The 24,477-nt window shown below is 40.0% G+C and overlaps 1 protein-coding gene across 3 annotated transcripts in view; it reads left to right on the forward strand.

The window, feature by feature from the left end:
• The window catches only part of DNAJB6 (DnaJ heat shock protein family (Hsp40) member B6), a 64,741-nt gene that overhangs the window by 22,866 nt on the left and 17,398 nt on the right, over nucleotides 1–24,477 (forward strand). For all 3 annotated transcript variants that reach the window (XM_075492394.1, XM_075492392.1, XM_075492393.1), the window contains exons 6-8: nucleotides 5,491–5,622; nucleotides 6,180–6,321; nucleotides 8,498–8,568. In XM_075492394.1, the coding sequence (XP_075348509.1) occupies nucleotides 5,491–5,622; nucleotides 6,180–6,321; nucleotides 8,498–8,568 (345 nt within the window). The remainder of the gene's footprint in view (nucleotides 1–5,490; nucleotides 5,623–6,179; nucleotides 6,322–8,497; nucleotides 8,569–24,477) is intronic.

Below are 24,477 nucleotides of genomic sequence, written 5' to 3' on the forward strand. Positions count from 1 at the left end.
GTGTGTTCGGAGTAAGTGGCATCCAACAGCATGCTTATTTTGTAGTTAAGGAAGAAAATATTTCCATACAAAAGTGCTTACAGGTTTCTGTGGCCTGTTCAGTTCTGATGATACGGGGTTTGTGCCTGGGTACACTCCCGAGTTGTAGCAAGAGGTTCTGTCTGTATTTACTGCAAATCTGCATCTTTGAAACATTTTTCAAATAGGAGACAAGACGGAAACACCAACTCCAAGAATTCTATTTTATTGTATGTATCATATCTATAGCCCTTTGCATAAACACATTATTCAGACCTGCATTTCAGATGCTCTTCTGGCATGATCTGTAAAGTCACTTACAGTATGCTTTTGACACAAAGAAATGATGGCAGGCAGGCAGCCTGTACTGCATTTGGTTACTGAAACACTGCAGACTGTAACAGTCAATGCCGTTGAGTTTGACTGCCTCCTTATGTAGGGGCTGAGCAGTTTTTCACCATTATTCTGCTCAGTGCGTTGCAGCTCCAGTGTCATCCTCCTGCATCTGCAATAAGGGCATCCAGCTCGTGTGTCATGTTTTGGCAGAGGCAGTAGCGTGGCTCTGATTGCAAAGAATAAAGGAAATAAAGTTCACTGGTTGGGGAAGTAGAGTGAGTGGTGACTGAGCAGTGATCCTGTTTATACAGGGTAATGTTCCTTTGCATACTGTCCCTATAAGATTATCAGTGTCTCTGGCTGCATCAGTGCATGCATGGGAGAACATTTGCTGACAGTGCACAATTTATCTCAACATTTGATTTTCTGGAGGAGGATGATGGCATTGCACTGGAATGTGCTCAACACTTTCATCGGGGATAGCATTGTTCTATGGCTGAAAGCATCTTCCTGCACTGCTTTTGACCCTTGGGCACTTCTTCCTGCTGTTTTCCAGCACAGTTGCTTTTATGGTCACACTGTGAACTCTAGCAAAGAATTGATGTGGCTGAACTTCCTTTCATCTGGAGATGCTCTTTTATGGCTGATCAGTTCCTGATCTGGTTCCCGAACCAGCTGCCAGGGTACAAACATCATGGTAGAAGTGACAGCCATAGAAAATGTAGCATTTTTATAGTGTAGCATTTATAGTGTATTGTGATTTCAGCTAATGCCTTAGATTGATTTAATTAATTTCATGAAGTTTAACTGAATTGTGGACTGCTTCAAATGTAGATATTCTGGGTTTTGCCTCCCTTCCTCCCTTCCCCTATCGTATGGTGCTTTCCTGCCCATTTCCTTTCAGATATGCTGGTCTTCCCAATGCTGAATCAGATTAGCTCACAGATGCAACAGAAAGCTAACACTACAAACAGTCAGTGTTTTCTTTCGGATCAATGAATTAATGCAACTTGTCATTTGGTTCCATGATCAGAAGGCAGGAAAGGAGAGCAATCACATCTTTTAAGTAGTATTCTGCAATTGGCTTATACTGCTGAAAGGGAGAAAATCCTGTTTCTGTGTTGCAGCTGAGGACTTCTGAGAGTGGGGGGGATCATGACCTACCTTATTCTGAACTGCAGTGAGATAGATATTATAGTTGTTGTTGTTGTTATTTGACTTGTTTAGAGGTGAAACTCTTTTCATGTGACTGCAGAAAAGCAAAGTCGGATTCCACAGATCACAGTGAGCAGGTTTAATGTTTTACCCAGCGGAACGAGACAGTTGCTGCATTTGTATTGGCAAAGATTTTTCTAAATAAAATAAATTCTTTGGAAACATTACCTCTAATGTAATTATTTTCAGATGGGTTTGTTACTGTACAGTCTTTTGTGTTGCTGGAGGTTTTGTGTTCCAACCTTCACATTAACTTTTTGGCTTCTGTAACTGCAGTCTTCCTACTTAGTAATACCAAGAGTCCTGAAGTCCTTAATTTTGTGTCTTTTTTTTTTTTGGTTACAGGCTACTGCGAGTTCTTCGCTTAAGCATTTGCTTTTTCCCCAAAAAGCTTCATGTCATCTGCTGTTGTTGATAGATTAGAAGTCTCTCACTGGCTTCCTTGAATTTCTCACCTTTTATTCTCTCTTCATCTTTGTTGGTAACATGGCACCACAAGTACTGTGTTAGAAGCATACTCCCAACATTTTTGTTGAAACTGAATCTGATACTCTGTCCTCCCATAAGCTTCTGGTAATACCCAGATTCGAATAAACTGTGAATTTATCACCAGACAGTATTTAGTAATACTTTGAGGTGACACTAGTCTAGCATTTCAGTTGTCTGAAGCTTTTAAGTTGTATAGTATTTATATAGTATTTTCCCTTTTTAGAAAGGCTTTCACTTGTGGGTTGTTTTTTACTGCTTAGTTTTGTTGATCTGATATTCTTCTAACATTCAATAAGAAAATTACATGGATTGTAAGCACCAAAATGATTATCATAAGAGGAGTCATTAAAAAACCCCAACACCCTGATACTGTGATATTCACTGCATTTGAACTGTTTGAAAAAAGCCATCTGTGTGAAAAGGTTATCATACAGGGAAAGGTTCTGCTAAATAGCAAAAATAGACCTACCAGGCTGAAATGTTATTATTTTTCTGAGTAGTACTATTAATCATCCTGATTTAGGGAGTAAAAGCATAAACAGGGTCTGAGTAGTTGTGAGGTTGCTATATTAATGTGTATTTGGTGGTGGCTACAACAAATGATAAGGCAGAAACCTCCTGCTGCCTTCTCTCCTCAATGTTTTTTGGCATTTTTTTTTTTCCTGCATGCTGTACCTCAATGGCTATCAGGATAGTAAGAAATATTCCCTCAGGAAAGTCCTACCCGTTTTCCTGTCTCTGTATAATCCATCTTGCTGAGCATTCTGCAGTCCAGTGCGGAAGAGTGGTTCAAGTATCTTATTTACTGGAGAGAATTACTGGAACAGCACTGGAGGATTATTAGCAGGGCTGCTAACAGAAATCACCTGAGGCTGTAACATTTGCTAATGTGGAGTGCTGACCTTTCTTTGGTGTGTAGGGTTGCCAAAGGCTAATCAGACATATCCAAGTCTCTGTTAGTTTTTTGTGTGCCTAGGAGTAGGCAATAATCCAGTTAGAAGCTGGGTTGATAGCAGGGATCTCTGGGAGATTCTGTGATCCTCACTTAAAAACTGTTGTGTGTCTGCTGCTGTTGTGCTGAGGAGGAGAGATTCACTTGCAGAAAAGGCTGATACACTGTAGGGGATTAAAAACTCAAAGCTTACATGGTAGGTTGTTTTGTTTTTATTCGAACTCCAGGTAACAAGAATAATTGGCCTATAAATAGAAAGCTTAACAGTGGGAGTAATATAACAGAGATCGTTTGTACACGGGAGTGAATGACCTTCATAACTAACTTATGAGTCACTCTAGCGAGAATAAATTGGACTACAAAACAGTTAACTGCGGTGGTTTTACTTGCTAGCTGATATGCTAGTCTCACAGAAAATTGCCTTTTTTTTTTTTTTTTTAAATGGGCATAATGCTTGTTTTGGAAATAGTAATTTTGGTGGTAGGTTCCCATATTTCCATGCCCAAGCATTGGTTTAATTTCTGTTGTTTTAAAGGTAACAACAGGTAATGTTTATGTTGAAGAAAACTTGTTCTACATGGACAAAAAAAAGAAAACACAAAACCAAAAAAACACCTGAGGTAGAAAAAAATCCTATCACTTGCTTGTTTAGTGTATGTAAGATAAAAGTTTGGTCCTGCCTTGTTTTATTCAATACCTGTGGAAGCTAGGGGAAGGATAGGGTTATTTTTTTGTTGTTCCTGGCATTTTGTGTCTCTGCTGATGGGAGTATATGGGAGTGTGAACCTCAGTGGCTGCCTTTGTTCAGCATAAATACATTGTGACGTTTCACTTTTGTTAATAGCACATAAACCAGATGGTAACTAATATCTTTTTATTATCATATTGATTGCTTTAGTATTGTCACTATTGCATTAACTTGGTGATTTATCATAAATCAGCTTGGATTTTTCTGGGGGTACCAGAGGTGGAATAAATACTGTGTTTCTGACCTTCGCTTTATCAATTTGTAGTTCTGAACACTCATGCAGTTACAAGTGTCTTTCCTTGCTTTCATACTTCTGTTGCTGCTATCACCAGTTTCTGCATTTTTCAGTTAGAGCTTATTCTGAGCAGTGTTTCAGACTGTTCAGATCTTCCAATATTGAGTCCCCACTTGTAAAACTTGGTAAAATCATTGGTACTGTACAACACTCATTCTGGGAGAGTTGTGATTGATGGAGAAAGTAGCTGAAGTTCCTAAACTTTTCTGATTTTAATGCAAGTATTATGTTTATTGAGTATCTGTTATATGATTGCAATTTTATATGTTGTTCTTTGTTTTAAGAACACTAGTAAAAAGCAGTTTTCAGATAATTCTAGTAATAACTATTTTTTAGGAAAATGTGATAAAGTAAATAAGGATTGCTTGTATAGGTGTCCGATTCCCCCCCATTTGTTTTTTGAAAGACACTATTGTCTTCCTTAATGGTGATGGAACAGCAGCTGTTCTGAATGACATAACAGTTGTACTTGAATTTGAAATAGCATTTTATCCATGACCCCCTTTCTCTATTTCTCCCCTCGTCCTCCTGCTTGGTAGGGACCAAATGCCTCTTTGGGACACTGCATATAAACCTCCATGCTTTGCTCCCTAAATGTGCATCAGAATACGTGTTTGAAGTACCTAATGTGGCAAGTGCTAAAATAAACACTTTGAACACTTTAAGATTATGAGTCATCAATCCCTGGCTGCTGTTTTTATATTTTAATAATTGATATAACCTATCTGGAAGTTACTTGTCAGAGACCTTATCGTGGTGATCCACAATAAATCTTGAATAGACATAAGCTAGAAAGTTCAGGTACCTGTGTGCGATATTTTAAGATTTGTTAAATTCAAATGCTAGGAGTTTAATTTGTCTGTAGTGCTACTCTATATTCTACACCCTGGAAAACCTTAGTCTGACAATAGGGAGTTCTGTAGAACAGCTGAAGGATTTGCCTTATAGTGACTTGGTGTGTAGAGATCGTGATTATGCGTCTGAAGAGTGTTAAATCTGTCAAATGCTAACTGACTGGACATAGTTAAGTTCAAATAAATACTGATTTCTTTTTTTATCATACCTCCAGTGTATTTTGTTATATAAGCATGTGGTAGAAATAATACTATTTCTGTAGCTCTTGCCACTTCTATTATACTGACAAATAGAAGAGCATTTACATTAGGTTTACTGTTTTTTAATAATAAACAGCTAAAATAAGGAAATCAACTACTCTTTATAACTATTTTTAGGTCCAAAAGTGAGACAGAATTTAGTGCAGAAGGAGCATAGGAATTGCCTTTTTGGTGGACTGTCAGTTCAGTAGCATCAAATATTTCAAAGGAAGAATCTGGTCTGTAACAGGAATTTTTTTTTTTTTAATGAAGAATCCCTAATGATTAAATACAGAATCACTTGGTAATACTGACCTCTTAAATGTTGTTTTCTGTTTTGTAGAAGACCCTTTTGAGGATTTCTTCGGGGGCAGGCGGGGTCCAAGGGGAAGCAGAAGCAGAGGTGGTGGATCATTTTTGTCTGCCTTTGGTGGATTCCCTGCTTTTGGAAGTGGTTTTTCTTCATTTGACACAGGTAAATATCACAACATTTAACAAGGAACGCAGGTTTTTTTTTAGTAGTAGATTTGAATGCTGACATCTGTATCTCAGAGGTTGCTGAGAGTTGCTGGTAGTCGGCATCCTTTCAAGTGTTAAGATCCTGGGTATTAGTTGGGATGTTAGTGATCAAAACTTGTCTGTCTGCTAACTCAGGGTATCCCAACATCTACATTAAAGCAAAAAATCAGATTCATTAAAGTTACTAGCTTTACCTTGAGTGGAAAGAATGATATAATGGTTCAGCAGACAAGCTTGAAAGCCTTTTCTTCAGCGGAGGAGGCAACAAATGGTTTTTGGACAATGCTATGCATTTGGAATTTGAACTGTGGGTCCATATGGGAGAAACTGGTGGGGCTGGAGACATATTTTTACATTTGCACTGGTGTTTAATGCCATCTAGTCACTGATGCTGTGTTGATGCAACCAACTAAGGACATCCTGAAGCTAGGATGTAGTCTGGGTGGATGATAAATTTGGATCCCACGGTCATGCAAAAATACGTTTTTAGTCAAGTACCTTCTTTCCCAATAGGTTTTACTTCGTTTGGTTCATTGGGACATGGAGGCATTACTTCGTTCTCCTCTACGTCATTTGGTGGCAGTGGGATGGGTAACTTCAAATCAGTATCAACCTCAACTAAAATAGTTAATGGCAGAAAAATTACTACAAAGAGGTAAGTGATATGAATATAATTGTATGAAACTATATGTAGAAACATACATAACTATAAATAAATGCATATAAATATACTATATACACACATAAATACAGTGATACAGACACACGTATGTATTTTTACTTTTGCTGTTGTGGTCATCACATTACTTGGATTTCTCTGAATGCTTAAAAAAAATTGAAAAGTTTTATTGGGTTCTCTGACTCTTCTTGGCATTGCTGAGTTACTTAAAGCTGTAGCATGTGAAAATGGGGAAGATGGTGTTTTTGTCTAAACTCTTGATAGTCAAGAAGGGTTCAGATGTGTAAGACATGCTTTCAGAACTGCCCTGATGAAAAATGAAGGTTGCAGCTTGTTTGCTGTTTGAGAGGGACCTGGCAATGGAGCTCTTCCAGGCCTTCAGAACCTCCTGTGCAGTTGTGCTGCAGCTTTTATTAATTATGGTCCTTGACTACTGTCTGCCAAGTCAGCTTGAGTTTCTGGAAGGGGAAAGTGCGCTTGGTTTCTGTTGATTGTGAAGCTTTTAAGTGGGGATTGGAAGGACTTTTAATTTTGCAGACATTATGAAACATGAAACAGTTTTCCCTAATATTTGCTCTAGTTTGCTTTCCTGGCAGTGTTTGAGTGCAGTTTTTGTGGTGTTTTTTTTTTAAAAAAAAAAAAAAAAAAAGTAAATTTCTTTTACCTGTTAAGTGAAATAAGCAACTGAAACCTGCTTTGGAGAAAACTTTTCCTGTTTGTTGGAAAGTGAACTTTCAAGTACTATACACAGCGTACCTTCTCACTATTTCATGCTTGTGGTGGGGAAATCACTGCATTTGGGAAACCCAAATATTAGTTAGCTATAGAGTAACCTACATGGAACATTATGATCAATAAGTTATAGGAGTACTGAAAAAGTAAATGTAATTTCAGTACTTAATAAAAATTTACAGAAAAGCAAGGGAAGACCAATTTTTTTGTTTGGTAACTTGTCCCCTGCACTTCAAAGTGCAAGGTTCTTCTGTGTCCTGTTTTACCCCTGCCATCTTGACCACTTAAATGCAGCCTTTGTCATCACACGCTGCTGTGGTCATGATATTTTTCTGTAAGTGTATTCCAGAAAAATCTGAAAACTGCCCACTTTTGAGGGAATTGTACCAGGTGAGAGAGACCAAAGAACGTGTTTATGCAAAATAAGATAAGGCACCATGTTTGTTTTAATATTAAAAAATAGGCTAAATAGGTATGCTGCTGTCATATCTTTTGTTACCATATTTAGAAAGGGGGGAAAGGAGCAAGAAACATGGTTAGCCACATCTAGGAAGACACATTTACTATCTCCAAGAAGTTCTGTTACTTTGTAGAATGTCTGCCCACAAGGTAGCGAAGTCTAAAGAAGATTCATGTCCCAGCATACCCAATGAAAATCTTCTCTGAGTAATATTTTGCTTCAGGCAAGAAGCCGTTCCTTCTGTTTTTAATATGGGTGTGTTCTCTTCAATAAATCTGATCTCCAGAAAAACTTGTATTCATCCATGTGGTTTCCTCATTTGAATCATGAAGGGAGAATTCCCAGATAGAACATTCCTTATCTTCCCATTTCTAAAACAAGCAAACAAAAAAGCCCAAACCCACAGAGCTCTCTCCCTCCAGTCAGGGATACTTAAATTTTGCAATGTACTTGCTGGTCATAAACTTGGTGTACAGTAGGTCTCCAGATTAATAGCTCTGATCAATTTAAGAGTGGATTAAAGACTGTCTTGCGTGCCTTACATCATGGAAAATTGTGATTGGATCTAGAATATTATGCATTTAACAAATGGGTAGGTACTAAATGCAACGTCAAGATTGTACAGTCGATCTGTCAAAAGACATTTAGTTCTAGATAATAGTGTGTAGTGTCAGTACAACTGTGACAATATATGAGGTGACAGCTGTAACTGTGAACTCTACAAACTGGAGGATCCAAACTTCCAGAAAGCAATTTTCCTGCTATAAATAAGCAATATCAGTGGGGGAATGCAGATGGTTACTAGTTACAGCTTCTGTTAAATACAAAAGCTTGCCAACTACAGTTGCGTTAAGCAGGCAGTGCTCTGTTATAGTTCATTATCAAAAAACCTAGGTCTGGTGTGTGTTTTCAAACTGGTTACAGTGCTTTAAAATGGCTAACTGTGTTTTTGTCCTACAGAATTGTTGAGAATGGACAAGAGAGAGTAGAAGTTGAAGAAGATGGCCAGTTAAGGTCGCTAACAATAAATGGTAAGGAGCAGCCGCTACGCTTGGATAACAAGTAATTCAACGCACGCATTTAACAGAAATTTTAAGCTATAACAGCCACCATTTGAGGATTGACAGGAACATTTTTTGAAGATTTCAAACGAACTCAACTTTCTGTATATCCATACTTAAGTAGTATAAATAGCTCACCGAAGCTCCTATTTGTCATAGACTTTTGAGTTAACTGTTGGGACCACATCAATTGGACCATTTTTTTGTCCTTAAAATTGTTGTAAATTTCTGTATGCACTTTTCTTTTTATTATATATGATCAAGGTGAACCATGATCCTCCAGTAGTGCTAGGGCAAGATGTACACTAACACTAGCATGAATCTTGCTTTTTCCAATTTGAAGTGTGAGCCAATTAGTAGTTTAAGTCTGCTGTGAAGTTAACATTTCCAGGATAACCTTTTTAATAATTTCAACTTTTTTTTTAAATGTTTAGTAGTGAACAATGTTAATACATTTCTGGTAATGCATTTCTGGTTTAAATAAATTAAGGATGTTTTCTAGTTGTGCATGAATGCAGACAACTTAGTAAGTTTTGACAAATGTTTAAATGTGTAATGTAAGCAAAAGGTAAACAAAAGTGAAGCCAGTGAGCTGAGTCTTTTGTCATTTGCTAAAAAAAAATTCAAAATGAATAAATGCTGATGTTTGTGGTGCATTCTTTCATGAATGGCATTTGTAACCTTCTTGTGTCTGTGTGTGATTTGGGCAACTTGGGAAAACAGTGCTTTTTTTTTTTTTCTTTTTTTCCTACCACCTTTTTCTTCAGTCTTAAGGATGAGGGCCTTTTTTCTTTGCAGATGTTTTCTTCAGTGTGACTGAAAACATGATACTGAATTTCTTTTCTAAACCTGTATTTGAAGCACCTATTTTTAGGAAGCATTCAGAGGCTGACTCTCTAACTCCATCTTTTGCCCTAGTACACAATTTTTTTTGGTCTAGGCCTAAAGTAACTTTCTCTGTTTAAAAATTAAAAAAATAGTTTTCTGAAGTTTTAAGTTCTGAGACTGCTTCAAAAATAATCTGTAGTGAACATAAATATACAGGAAAACATTTAACAATTAAAAAAAGGCTTTCTGAACAATAAGATTTTTTTGCTTATTTTGAGAACAAACAGAATTACTTTGAAGGACACTTGTACAAAATTATTAGCATTAAAATATCTCGCTCTTATTTTTAGTCATCAACCAAAAATCAAAAGATGGATTAATGCCTTTTGTGAAACTAATGGAGTGAAGCAAAGTGTTAATTTGTAGCTAAGACCAGATTTTTAAAGTTTAGTGAAAGATGTCTTGATTTCTGTATGTCATAGAGAAAGCATGCAAGTAGCTATTGGCATATGTTGACACCTGTCAGGCTCTGGGTAATTTCATGCATAAATCATGGATGTGCAGTTTTTATCTGTGCACCAGCTTTGAACATCTGGCCTTCACGAAATTCTTTGGGATGGCTTAGTGTTTTAAAAAAAAAAAGCATGGTGTTTTCAAATGATCACTTAATGCCTTTTTGCTGAACACCATCTGCTTTGTACTAACAAATGCGTTGATTATTAAATACATCAAAAATATTTGCTCTTGTTTATCATGCAGGAAAACCAATTCAACTTAACCCAAACCAACAATCTAACAAACTGCTACAACAGAATTCATATTTGCAGCAAAGTTAGTATATCTTACATGTGTCCCTCTACCATTAATGCTAATTTCATAGAACCAAACAAAATAACAGGTAGAAGAAATAAATACGTACTTTGGGACTACAGAAGTTATGCAGCTTTTCAAGTTCTTTGCAGAGTTCTTGTTACTTCAGTGTTGTGTTTTTGGTGTAGAAGCACAAACTCAGTTTAGAACTAAACAGTGTTTTCTTGTTAATGCTGTTTTTTCCTTCCCCATGTATGTTACTTCTTGATCCAGATAACTAAACAGACAATTTATTTCAAAATCTGGCTTTGTTGTGATGTCTTGAGTTATTAAAAATGTTAATTTATATTTATAGGACATAGTGTACTCCTTTAAGTTATGTAAACTGTAAAAAGTGCTTCAAAATTGGTTAACCAAGTCAAATAAAATTAGGACACTCTGGAGTTGAGTTTGAATTCCTTCCTGTGGATACCCATAGGTTTTACATTGAGCTGCTAAACTTCACTTTCTATTTTAATCCCAGGTAATCTTCTTTTAACATTTAAATTACATAGCTCAAGTTAAGAACACAATTATGATAGCATACCTGCTAGTGGCAAACCTGTACCCACACGCTTGCCTCAGATCTTCTTACCCAGAAAAGTGTGGTCCTTCTCACAGTGTTATATACAAACAGTTCACTCCAGGGTTCTATAATGAAATCTTTTAACACTGTAAATTTGCTGAAGATCCAGTGTTTTGGATAGTCTCTCTTCTGCCTTCAGATCCCTGAAGCTGGTTATTGTCAGAGCTGGACAAAATGCAGCATTAAGTGACAGTGCTGCACTTTCTTGGTAGAAAGAGAAACTGGCAAAACACAAAAGCAGACAAGAAGAAAGGAGTCAGCAGAAGGCAGAAATAATCAGCAAAGACTTCTACAGTAGTAAGCAGATACCCATACACCAGCATTTGAGTAGGCTGGTGGTTGAACTGGGTGGATGCAGGGTCTTGGTCCAAGTATATAATTGGACTGGCAGTTCCAGTTCCAAATGTAAAAAAATTGTCACCTTCTTACACTTGACCTAAGCCTCATAGTCTCCACCTGTTTCAACATGTAGGACAGCACAGGTTTTTTTCTTTTTTTTGAAATAACACTACATCCAGTTTCTTTTTTAATGCAACTTCTTGCATCCAGCTTCATTTTTAATGCACAAAATAAATCCTCATTCTGTTTACTGTGGATCCAATTTAAATTCTTCCTATTATGTATTATATATTCAGAATTTCTTCTTATTTGTGCTGCTAAATGAGTTTCTTTTCTCTTGAAAACCCACTTATTAGGTTGCTCTGAAAAATTTTATGCCGTTCCTTACTAAGACATAATTTGCATGGATGTACAAAACCTACTCACTAGATGTAATGGATCATCAAGGACAGCAAATTCCCTTAAACTTCAATTTTGGCCAAAATAGCACAAAATTTTAATAACAGAAAAGGTTCTTAATTCTAGCAAATGCTAGGCATCAAATGTGCAGTGGGATGAGGTAGCTTTCAAAACCAGGTGCTGTTTGATTAAAAGTACCATTTCTTCATACAGGAGGGATTAATTTTGAATGCTTAGGGACACCATCCAGTTTAAATTAAACTTCCTCCAGTGGTTTGGAAAAACGAAGATGGAGTTTTTGAACCTGCTAAGTCACTTACTCTTTCATGCTCTGCTTCTACAATCACTGGTAGAATACAGTAACTTTGTAATGCTTTTGCTTGGTGCAACCTCTTCTTGGTCTTTTATGCATGGCAGCAATTTCAATGCAATACACCGTAACACGGCTTTCTCTTTAGATTGCATGGCACCTACCCCTTTCACTTGGCTTTACCGAAGAAGTTTGGGATTTTGCCTTGGAATGCTTCACATTTTAAAATTGCTGCAGCTATTGTAGTTCTCAGTTCTTACAATACCTTCTCTGTTGAGAATCGCGGGCGTTGTTTTGTGGTATAAGCGACAAAGCTGCTCTGCAGAGTAGGTGTACGTAGCATTTGTAAGATTTGTACTCTATCAGCTTGTGATTAATTGATGGACTGAGTCTTAGAATGCTGAAAACAAGGCTTGTAAAAGGCTTTAAAAAAATATCTCTACTCAAGCCCAAGGGTTTTATATCTCTCTGTCAGTGTTCGTGTTTGGCTGTCCTGTTTGCTTGCCTCCTTCACTGTATTAGCTTTAGGTGTAAGTGGAGGTTTGTCTTCTGTATTTAGCTGTGCTTATGTGTTTCAGACCATCCCTGGGATGGTCTAGTGATAAAGTAAGTTAGATTTTATTTTTTATTTTTGGAAACCTGAGTTCTGTTCCTGAATTTGCTTCTGTTCTGTTGGAAAAGTGAGCTTGTTTCCTGCTTTGCCTTAGTTTAATCTGTGATTGTAACAGGATAGGGTTTATCTCTAAAGATCGTTGCATTGCAAAATGAATGTTACAGCTGCACGATGCTTGCGGTCAGAGAACTTTTCAAAAGCACTCAGTGCAATGCATTAATTTAGTGTTAGGATTCTTGTTAACCTTTTTGTGGAAGCATTTCGTAGTACTTTTGGAAAACCTGCCTCTTTGGTCCTGATTTTTGGCTGTCTTAGTATTTAGGCTTATTTTTAATTCATGGTGTTCTCACAAGGTAGTTGCAATACTGACATCAGTAATCTGCTAATCAGCAGTAACCTGGACTTTGAAACTTTACTTTTTTTAAGGTAAGAAAAGGAAGCTTGTTTGCACTGTCTGCTCGCTCTGGTCTTGTTTACTTTGGGACTGAATTGTGACCACAGACGTGCTTTATGTCGTACTCAACATAGACAGTGTGGGTTTTCTTGTTGTTATTGCTTTTCTTCAAGTGGTTGTCTTAAGTAAAAAGCTTTTTATCTTCCACCTGAAATGCTGAAATGATCCTTCTGTTGCAATAGTGTTGGAACGAAGCAAATTTACTTTGTTAGTGTTACAAACTGTGCCTTTTGAATTCACCATTATAGTGGGTTTACTGCTTGATCTGCTTTGGTTTCGGAAAAAATACCTCGTCTAGAGTTGGTTGTTGAGTGAAGGGCACTAGTGAAGAGTTAGAGCAGAAGATGGTTGGTTTCTGCTCTGCTACACAGGCCATACATTTACAAAACAGTAAGGCCCACTTTTGAGATGCTGCTGTCAGATTTAAAAAAAAATAAAATAATGCTGTGACCATCTGAGCCGTAACCATGAACCTATGCAAGCTGACTGCTGATTCAAACTCCCTGAAACTTCTCTGAAAACTATGTTCTGGCAGACTTAGCGCCGGGTTAGGTGTTATCTTACTTACGGCAGCTGGTAGAAAGTTAATTGAAAACCCACGTGAGTACTATATCTCCCGTCGTGCTTACCATGTCTAAAATACATGCAATGGTTTCGATGTGATAGTACCCAAATCTGAAAGCTATGAAGGCTTGGTGTGAGGTAGATTGCACTGGCGGCCTAAGTGCTAATTATCTTCCAAATAAAGGAAGCTAAAGACTTCTGCTTGAGATGTCAGCTTCGAAATGTAATGGTGGGGATTAAAGTATATTTAATTCAGAAGATAAGTAAAAAGTTTTATTAAAAGGATGCTATTAAGTGGAGTTGTCTCTTTAGTTCTCTGGCTTTTTCAATAATGCTAGCTTTTGCAGCACGGCGGGTTCATTTTAAAATCACTAAAAATAGACCATTTTTGAGCTTGACTTAAAATTGACAATCAAGAAAATAGATTTTTAGAGGCTTATGGTAATAACTCTTAAAACTTTGCTTTGCCCGATAACTTATCCTTTATACTGAATCATAAATGAGAGCTCTTTCAGCTCTTCTTTTCAATGCAGCCAACTTCGAATGAACTTCCTAAAAATAGAAAAAAAAAAAAAACCCTGTAGCTGCTAGTTTACCAGCGGTCAAAAGAAAGCTGAATCCTTTCATACAATTGAATGTTAATTCTGAGAGAGATTAAATATTAACACCTAGTTTGTAAAGACTACAGTAAGGATGCTAGTCTTTTACGTGGTATAACAAACAATGCAGTACGTTGAGAAGGCTTCAATTTCTCCTTTTATTGACTGTTAAAAATCAAATATGAAATCTCCTGCATTGTTTCTTATTTGTAAATTCATTTGAATAAGTTACTAGTATGGGAGAGGAATCCAGCCTGGGTGACTGGTCATAGAATTCAGATTGTGGAACACATACTCCTGATGGCCAGAAGAGAGAATTATTTTGGCTATGTCTGTAAGGGAGTTGCTCGAAGCTGTTACCAAAACAGCTGAAGATGCAAAGCAGCAGCTCTGGAATAGGATTCTTCTGTCTTGGTTGCAGTCACAAGCTTGACTGAAATGTGGTCCAGGAGGGGAGTTTACCTGGGGGAAAAAAAAAAAATCATAAGCTTGCAGAGGCTTTGACACATCTGGTAGAGAAGCTGGGCAGATCCAGCAGTCTTTCCATTTCTCTCCAGAAATACATGCCGTGTCTGCGTTACTCTATATATCAGTTACAAAGACTAAGATTAACTTGCTTATTTATCACACATTTGCGTAACTGTCACCATAGCCACCTCTGGCAAACTTTTTTCCTAGGCATGTAGTTGGAGGCCGCCTTTTGCTCTGAGTAGCACAGAAACAAAATCTGAATTTGTCATCCTGCTGCGATATTTGTCTTACTCAGCAACAGAGCACTGTGTCTTGCTTTTGTGAAAGGGCATATTCTGTAGTATCAGTCTCTGTCATTATTCTTCCAAAGGGAGCTAGACTATGGATGTTTTAAAATTGTTTTGGACTTCTCTGTGAAAGTATTTCTGGAGGAAGATGGAGAAAACTCATGTGGCCAAGGCTCAGCCTTTCCTCCAGTCTGTCTTAGCCAGAGTCAGAGGACTAAGCCCTTTGTCTTCAGAGGATTTTGGCCAGGCTTTCTGTACTAATACTGCCTCTTATCAGAAGGCACTTTGGTACTTTGATTAATTTGGACATGCCCTGTTAAGTAGTCACTCGGACACCTCCCAGAATTAGTCTGCTAATCTTGATGTATACGTTTCTTACTACTGGGTGGTTATGGGGAAATACAGTCAGGTCCTTATCACCAAGTATACTGCAATAATGAAAGCGCATTATTCAGCTCTTCTATACAAACTGTGAGCTGGATGTTCAGGAGAGCAGTACAGAGCTAGAAATTCACTTAAAGCTGTTTTGGATGCCTCTGGTGTTGCCTGCAAGCATAAGTAACATTCGTGAGCCTCCTGCCCTCAGTCTTTGACTGAGCTCCTGAATGAGTGCAAAGAGGTGGAAGATTTTTCTCTTGGGGAGATTCACCTTCTGAGTTAGGACAACCACCAAAGTCTTTCCTTCATTAAATACCTCTAGTGCTACTTCCATCTTCTCTAGGCTTGTACGTTTTAGCGCCAAGAAGAAAGGCAAATCTTAACATCCTTGATGGGCACGATGCTGCTTCTCCATGTAACTTGCAGGGCATGAAACCAGTAAGGGAGAAGCGGGAAACCAACACAGCCTGTTTTTGTGCTGTTGACATAAATTCCAAGGACTTTTTTCCTCGTTTGACCTTTGCCTTTCTCATCAGGAAAACCTGATGGCGAGTTACCGCAGTGAACGCAGCAGCAGCGGGCGTTTGCCCATTCTGTGCCGGCCCAAGCTCTGTGCTGCTGCGGAGGCCTGTTTCCCCGGCAGTGCAAGCAAAGGAGGTGCTTCTGCAGCCTGAGCATGGGCTGCCAAATTCCAGTTTGATTCTAAAAAAAAAAATGTGTACACCAACAAGATAAAACTCTGCATATTAAAGGTCGCCTTGTTTGGAAGAAGGGTATAAACATTTGTATAAGGCTAGACAAATTCAAATGGGAAGATAAACATACATTTTTAACACATGGGTGATAAACTGTTGGAAGAATCTGCCAAGAGAAGCGGGTTTTTCCAGCTTTCAGCATCTTAAAGACTAGCTTTCTGAAAAATATGTTTTTGTGAGAAGCGAGTGTTTGGGCCCTACAGAGAAGTAGCGGAAACCCAGGAGCCTGCGGCCCAGATCGAGATGCAACATAGGGCGCAGTGTTCCTTCAGGCCTTTCTTCATAGTCTGTGTCTTGGCTTCTTCCCTCCCTCTCCTGATACGTTAACATTAATGCGCATGACATACTCTCTTACCGGGGTTTTGAGACCGGGGGATGCTTTCGTGATGAAGGAATTTGAGGGATGGTTGGGGCTGCATGCAGGGGCCGCCTCGCCCGTGGGGAGGGCCTGGGGAAGCAGGGTAGCTGGGAAGAGAGGAGACAGCACGTGCGTCTAGGGCACAGATAGCATGGCCGGATGACTGTTGCCCTAAAGCATCCAGCTTGGGATGTGTAGGTGCCAAGAGTGGACTTCGTGTGGGAGAAGACGTTCTGGAGCTGTTAAGGTAAGTAGTTGCTTTATTGTAGTGGACAAATTGGGTGTTTAGTGATGAGGAGGAACCAGGGCGAGGGCCGTGATGACTGTCCCAGGGAATTTGATTTGGAATTTGCATTACAGTGAGCCCTTGTATGTCTCTTGTCTCTTCTCACCAACAACAGACTGCAGAGCTTGAGAGAGCCTAATTTCAGCTCCTGAGATGAAGATTAGGAGGTCTCTTGTTAATGAATGTTAGACAAAGATTCATTTGGCAGTGGGCAACGTTTTAACGATGTAAAGTTTTTATTTTTAGTGTGTGTTAAATCTTATGTGGATAGCAGTATGCGTGTTTTGAATTTTGAGTGACTACGATGAAAAAAGCTGGCTTTTTGTTCATTGGATCATCTTTGGTAGTGTGCTAAATGCCTAAGACTGCAATATGTCAGAAAAATATTTCTACAGGGAACAGCCAGAGAATCGTCTCCTACAGGGCTTATGTGCATGAAAAAACTGTCTGTGGACACTTATTTGGGTTTTGTATATACCCAGAGCTGCATTTGTTAATCAAGTTTATTTTTAAGAGAAGCTTGTGGACAGGCAAATTCCTGGAATTGTAACTCAGCAGCATTTGGGTCATATAACCATAAAACATAGCCTGGAACAAAACCAAAACATAAACTCTTATGGCAAAGTCCTGGTATCTCTAGGTCCTTCCTAATTTTCTGGGGAAGGCACCTTGCTTGGAGAGTGCTGGAACTCCAGAACCAAGTCGTACTTCTTCTACAGTCAAATGAACCACATTTTGAGATCTAAATACTCAGCTCTTAAAATAGCTTTTGTGCAGTCTCCTTTCTGTACAAATGATAAAAACCGTAAGGCTTTTGCCTTACAGCGGAGTCAGAGCAGTGCAGCTTCACCAGTATAGACGCAGCTGTAGCGACAAGGAAACTTGTTAACGGGAGAGCAAACAAGTGTACATGCCGTACTGCTCTGTCCTTTTCTGGCTTAAAAGAAGTCTTGGACAGAAATCTTTCTGTAGTTGGCAAAGTATACAGCCAGCGTACACCTCGTATGTGTTGACTGTTTGTTAGCAGAAAACCATTTCAAAACTGGCTATTTTTAAATGTCTCGGAGCTGTAACTTGGCGAAGTAAAAGAATGATAGCTCTTTTATCCATATTTTCCAAGGAGCTTCAAAATTTTTGAGTCGCATCCCACGTGGAACCTATTTCAGAGTTAGGAAATGCCATCCTGTTCGCTGTACAACTCAAGTCCCCTGTTACATCGCTGGAAGAGACATCACCATGTGTTCTTAGGCAAAACAGAGCAATTTCCCTAGAGAATCAGGTAGAAAATGACAAAGTAGACAATAGTTTTTACCACTGCTAAGTAAAAAGAAAATTAGGCATGCTTTACTATGCATATTTGTATTTTTGAGACGTTATATCAATGCCAGCTACTACTATACGGTATGTAACTTGTGGTATCTATTGCAAAGGCAGCTGTCTAAATCATTTCCAATTGACTTAGTTTTGATCCATCTTGAACATACTAGCCCGAAAGAACTGGAAGATAGTCCTGTTTGAAAGGCTAAAAGAAGGTTGAGTAATTTGTCCTGAACCCTACCCGGAGTAGTTTTGTAGCCATTAATAATTTATTTATTAACAAATATAACTCTGTCTTGGAAAGTGTCATAGGAGGTGAATTTTAAGTGCTTTCTAATGCAGTGAATAATCAAGAAGTAACTTGTAGTAACTCCTTAAGACAAGAAGCTCAACTCGGGGAAATAAAACATTTTTCTGTGAAGACACAGGTGTTCAAGCCGCCCTGCTCTTCTTGATGAACAAAAGTTTAATTGATTACTCTTAAGTGGTTTCCACTCTTCCCTCTCCTCTAGCACTTGCTCCGAGATCACGTATGCGCTTTGCTCCCGAAAAGTTTATAGGAGGAGATGACTACATCCCTGGTAACCCTTTTGTAGAATAAATCCCGAAGCCGAGTGCATGCCTGTGCCGTGTGCTCTGTTGCAGGGGAGGTGCTGGTTGCCCTGGACAGAATAGTTTCCAATAGTGGAAAGCCTTTTGTTTACGCGAGCTCTTTGAGAGGGGGATTTTGTCTTACGCCTCCCAGCTTCTCCTGAAATAAAAAGCCAGCCCTTCGTTCACGCCACGCTCCAGATCCAGCTCACTGTTGTGTTTTCTGGGTGTGGTGGCAAAATGTCCCAAATTATCGGTGTCTCTGGTGTTGAGTGTGGACCTGTAAGTGGCACAGAGCCAAGCTAGCAACTTGACGTGCAGTTTTGATGTAGGTTAGATGATCTATTGCTCACAGAGGTCAAAGCCTCTCCAGTTTTCTATTTTTGTGAGAGTTCTGGCTAATCTTCCCTATATTTTATCTCTCTCTCTCTCTCTCTCTCTCTCTCTCTCCCCTATATTTTAATAGAAGCCCTCCAAATTTTCAGTTGAAATTGTGAATAGAGATGGACGCTCTGAGGTCCTAGCTGAACTGTCATCAGTGTCCAGTATATTAGTGTTACAACAGCGTGGTTTTATTTATCATCTCAATAGAAATTCAATGCTTCGAAGGCTTTTGCAAACAGATTCCGCCTCCTGGAAGGTGAAATTACTGCTTTGCCTGCTGTCATTTTGTTGCCAGTCCACTATTCAGTCTTGATTAAGCAACTTTTTCTTTGGAAAAACAGTTGTTAATTCTGTTATTTAGTATTTTTAAAAATTACTGTAAAAGGGGACTGTTTCTGCAGAGATACCAGGCTGTATCCAATACTGGGAATTCAGGCAAGGTCAGAATTTTAATTGGAAAGTGATGAAATGTTCTCAAAAGTGCAAAGTCTGGGACTTTTTATGTCAGTCGCTGACTTGCATGATAACAAATGTAGGTGAATGTCAGTCTTATCTGTTGTGCATCTGCTCTGGGTTTCCTTTCGATATCGCAGTGCTGACTGCAGGACATTTTCAACCCCGCAAAGGGAGCAATAACAATCTTACAAGGCCGAGGAGAAATGCTGTAGTAAATGAAGTTTGACATCTTCAAACTTAGTAAAACTCTTGGCAAGTGTTTCTGAGAAGATTTTGAGCTTGCTGGTGTTCAAGGGGGAGGTGGATTAGCTTTGCTGGATCCTGCACTTTGGGCTGCTAGTAGCACAACATTGTAGTTAAACAGTTCAAACCTCTGCAGTTTTGATTATTTGTTTTAAATGTTTTTCAAATATTTATAGCATGGTATAATGAGTCCGCTGACAAATAGTCACTTAAATATTTGGAAAAGCTTTCACTGCCATTACAGAATTACAGGAGATGCGGGTACGTCCGTACGCCGGGTGATTTTGAGCAGAAGCTCGTTACGGCACCTTCAGGTGTTGAGCTGTTGTCCTGTCGCGCCGTTTCGGTGGGTGCCTCCCTTCCACGGGCGCATCCACCTCTCCACCGAGAGCCGGTGGCATTCAGGTGCTCTTTGCTCCCTTCTGGAATGTGGCACGCTCCAATTTCTCTGCCTTTGTGGTAGCTCTTAAATTCTGGTTCCCCCCTTTTTCGCTTTGGCCTCAAAGATTGTGGTTGGAAACGGTTGTTATTGTCCTTGGCGCTTCATCCTCTGGATTCAGAGGTGTGTTCAAAGGTGGGATGGTGCTGCAGCAATGTAGGGTGGGAACAGCCATCGCTCCAGGCATGGGCAGCTCTGGGGTGGCCTTCTCAGGAGATGGGTGCCTGTGTTGAGTACACCAAGCAGGTACTAACGTCGCTGTTCGAACTCTCCTTCTGTTTCCAAAACTCACAAAGCTCTCTTGGTAAAACGTTCCCTGTTCCCCCTGGATCTCTGCAGAAGGAGCGTATAAACTGACTGATGATACTGTTTCCAGGCACAAAAGATAATTGTAAGTATTGTTATTGTTGGATCGTAGTCATGTTTCTGACTTGGTGTTTGGTTTTTATTTAATTGAGAAAATTTTGATTTGTGCTCTTTGTTTATCGGTTATTTTGGTCAGAACTTCAGTTTGAGCAGTATACATGGAACAATTTCTTTTTGTGTGTATAAAAGTATGTATGTATATGTTTGTGTGTATACGTTTGCGTGTATAAACACTTATTGATAGGTCTTGGATTTGAAAAATTACTTGTTGTATTCCTAAACTATGGTGGGTTTTAAAGCACAGGCTGAAGAGCCTGACTATGGGTGGGAAAGAAAGATTGGAAACTTTGAGAGTTCCCTGATGGATTGGAGATGCCAAACAACAAAATGTGCTACAGCTTGAGAGTTACGGCCCCTGTAAGGCCAGTGTACAGCTTCCTAATTAAATACAGTATTTAGTCAGAATTAGTGTTGAATGTCAACTTGAAACACTGTTTTTTTTCAGACTTCTCATTAATATGTCAGTACTACTGAACCGAACGCCAACTAATGGCTTAGCGCTCTTGTTGTCAGGCAGATGTCAAAAATAGGATTGGGTTTTGTGGTGAAGGTTCACAAAGCACTTTGAAACCTATTGAGCTGTCAGAAGACACATCCTGTTACTATGAGCACGTGTCATTTCCAGGGTCAATTAAAAGATGATGGTCTTTGTATGTCCATTGAAAGATGATGGTCTTTGGAGCTCTGTAAATCAGGGACGTGTGCAGGCACTGGGAGCTGGGATTCGCTTGCCCTAGTCCTAGTAATGCAGGGATGGATGAGGACTGAATCACACGCTGGGGGGTATAATTGGAGAGGGCAGGTATCCTTTTTTTATAATTAATATGTGAAACCCTTAGTGTCATATTTAAGGCTCAGGGTAGAAGGGAGAATATTTTTCAAATGATTAATCTGAAAACAAACTGAGCACGGGCAATGCAATATAAAATGTGGAGCTTGCTCTTACTGTCTCGTGTCTGTGAGATTTCAACAGCGCTAATAGCCATTTGATGAAAATATAAACTTGGTGATTTTGCGCTTTTGCCAAATTACTATGGAAGTGTTGACAAAACAGCTGGGGAAGTCATTTATCACATTTTTCTGAAGTCACTCATGAGATTCTTTTCCTTTTAAATTTAACTGCATGGCTTTTTGCTTTATATATAATTTTTTTCTCTTATGGCAGTCCGGGTTTGCTGTACATTAAGGTTTTGAAGACTGGTTTAAGGCTGATAATCACTAGAAAAATGTGTAACAAAACTGTACAATTTGCAAATTGGGGCTTGCTCAGAACTGCTCTGGAGATGCTCCTTTCAGTGGGGGCCACTAATGGAAATATAAGGCAATGTCTTGGTACTTTAACTCGTTGTTTTTTAAGAGTTACAAAGATCTGTTCATTGCGAAAGTAGAAGAGCACTTTTCCTCTGCTTGCTGTCTGAAGAGTTTTCTAATTAGAAGCCAACTTTTCTTGACTTGGTGGTGGTGACTCCTAGGAGGGCTGAAGGCAAGAAGCAAAGTTTTGTCTTTCGGGGCAGCGAAGGGGCCCTTTCATCTGGCACTGGGAGGTTCTGAAGCGTGATCATGAGAGGTGTGAAGGTCCGTGGGGCTCTGCTGGGGCACAAGGAGCGAGGAAATGCCGGTGGAAGGCACCTTGTGTCTGGGTACGCAATGGGGAACCTGGCCAGGCTGCATGTAGCTGTGCCATGGATTTTTTGTTTGTTTATTTGTTTTCCTCCTAGTAGTGAGTATTAAGTTGCATTGTAAGGGCCGGTTATTTTTTTTTTTTTTTCTCAGTAGAATTTTGGTTTGCACTTCAAATCCAATTTCAAAGTGAAACGCGAGCTGTGAGGCTTCTTCATGGTAGAGATAAAACCTGCAGGGATTTTTGCCTGAGGTTGAAATATAGGTGAGATGAAAAAAAACCTCTGAATATTGAACCCAATCAAGTATTTTGATGTTAGTGATACAAGTTCTGGAGGAAGAGGGGCCGTGTAAGGGAGGGAGACAGTTACAGCGATCTGAGCCCCGTCCCGCCTCCGTGTTGCGTAGGGAGTGTGTTGGGGAGAGAAGCCCCAGGAGTCGGAGCCCCCGGTGCAACTTTTTAAGGGGGTCTGACAGGCAGCACTGCAACGTAGTGGCATGCAACGTGACTTGCAGGAAACTATGGTAGAGAACTGACACGACCCTGAAAAGCGTAGAAAGCATCATCTTTTAAGTAATCTCAATTGCTGTTTAAAAATCAGGTCTGTTTGTTCAAACTCTGAGCTTGAAATCTTGCTAATTTGTATTTATGTATGTCAAGCTGCGAAGCTCATTCCTTGTTCTTTGCTTCCTTTCAAAATTCATGCAGAAATTAATAAAAGACCCCTGTGTGATAAAGTCTTTTAAAATTAATAAAATTCACTTTGAGCAGCAGCATGCAAATGGGGTCATCTCTCTGCTTGCTGGAAACGCGGGGATTCGTGTTACCTCCTGCCATTTGTATTTCCCACATCCCAAATCTTTAAGATGAGAGCAGTTGGCGTAATCCGTAGGGATGCCCTGGCGTGCTTCGACAGAAGCAAAATAACTGCAAAAGCCTGGATGTGCTCAGCCTGCACTTCTTTCTGGCCTCAAATTTAATGTAAGACCGTTCATTGAGCTTTAAAAGATCTTCCGATGAGTAAGTTTTGGCAACGAGGAGGTAAATACAGGCGCTCTCAGCAACTCCCCTATCTGTACTCAGGCTGTAGAGCTCGGTGCCGCCCGATACGGTCCAACAGGAGTGGCTTTAGCCCTTGATCCCCATTTAGCCACTGAGGGGAACAGCACAGTGACATCTCCTTTCAAAGTACCCATTTACATCCCTGCTGCGGTTAGTGTATGGCGTATGCTCATTTAATTTTCCCGGTTTGTTGCAGATTGGGGTCTCTTTGTGGCGAAATGTCATCCTCTTGAGTAGCTTGATGTGCTGGGAATGCAGGATTCATGTTGGTACACACTGGGCTGAATACAGGATAAAATGGGGTTCTCGGGTGTGTTCGGGGATGGTAGGTAAAATCCGGATGGCTAAAAAAATGAAGAAAATCAAAAGGCTGAGCTTTCTAAGGGAGCTGCTGTGGGGCGGGGAGGGTGAGCGGACCCGGCGTGGGGCTTTCCCTACCCCTGCCCTGCACCGCAGGCGTACGGGCTGGGTAGGAACAGCGTGCACTGGCACCAGAGCAGCTGGATACGAGGGCAAAAATAAAAGGAGCAAGTCCATTGCCAGCTTTTAAAGCCAGAAGGGCAGAGGATTGCTATGTGCGTTGAGCAAAAAGTATTGAGCCCTGCGCTCTCCTGGATACTGGACGTGCTGCAGCCGTGGCTCTCCCAGGACAGAAATAGCACCGCGAGGCTTGCTCCATCGCTCTCTGTCCTTTTTCCCAAATCCCATCCCCTTTTTTTTCCATCACTTCCCAGGAACTTCACCGCCACCTCCCGTGCTGTCTCTGGCCGCTTGTGGACTTGTTTTCCGCCCTCGCAGGGAATGCCCAGCTCCCACGGCAGAGGACATAGTGCTGGTCCTGGCCTGGGAAAGCCCGGCCCAAATCCCCCAGGTTATAAACGTAATACGATGTTTTGAGTTGGAGCAGGGAGACGTAATGCACGTCTGAGCGCGGTGACGTTGGTGTCGGCAGAGCTGTGCGGCTTGGAGCCAGTGCAGGGTGGGAGGTGGGGAGAGGATGAGGTGGGACGTGGCAGCAGGTTTCCGCAGAGGGTGCAGGTTGAGAGCTGACTGTGTCTTTAGTTTTTAACCAGCTGAGGCTCCGGGCACCACTTCAGCTAAATGTTTGCTGGCGTTGTGCAGGAAAGATGTCTGCCACCACAGCAAACCCTGAATCTCCTCGTGCTCTCTCTTTGAACGTAACAGTGGCACTGAGGAATATGCAATTGCTCCGGAAGAAAAATGATTGCCAATAATTGGTGAAAGCCACTGATTTGTGTGAGAT

This window comes from Mycteria americana, chromosome 2 (genome assembly GCF_035582795.1).
Source record: "Mycteria americana isolate JAX WOST 10 ecotype Jacksonville Zoo and Gardens chromosome 2, USCA_MyAme_1.0, whole genome shotgun sequence".
Taxonomy (NCBI): domain Eukaryota; kingdom Metazoa; phylum Chordata; class Aves; order Ciconiiformes; family Ciconiidae; genus Mycteria; species Mycteria americana.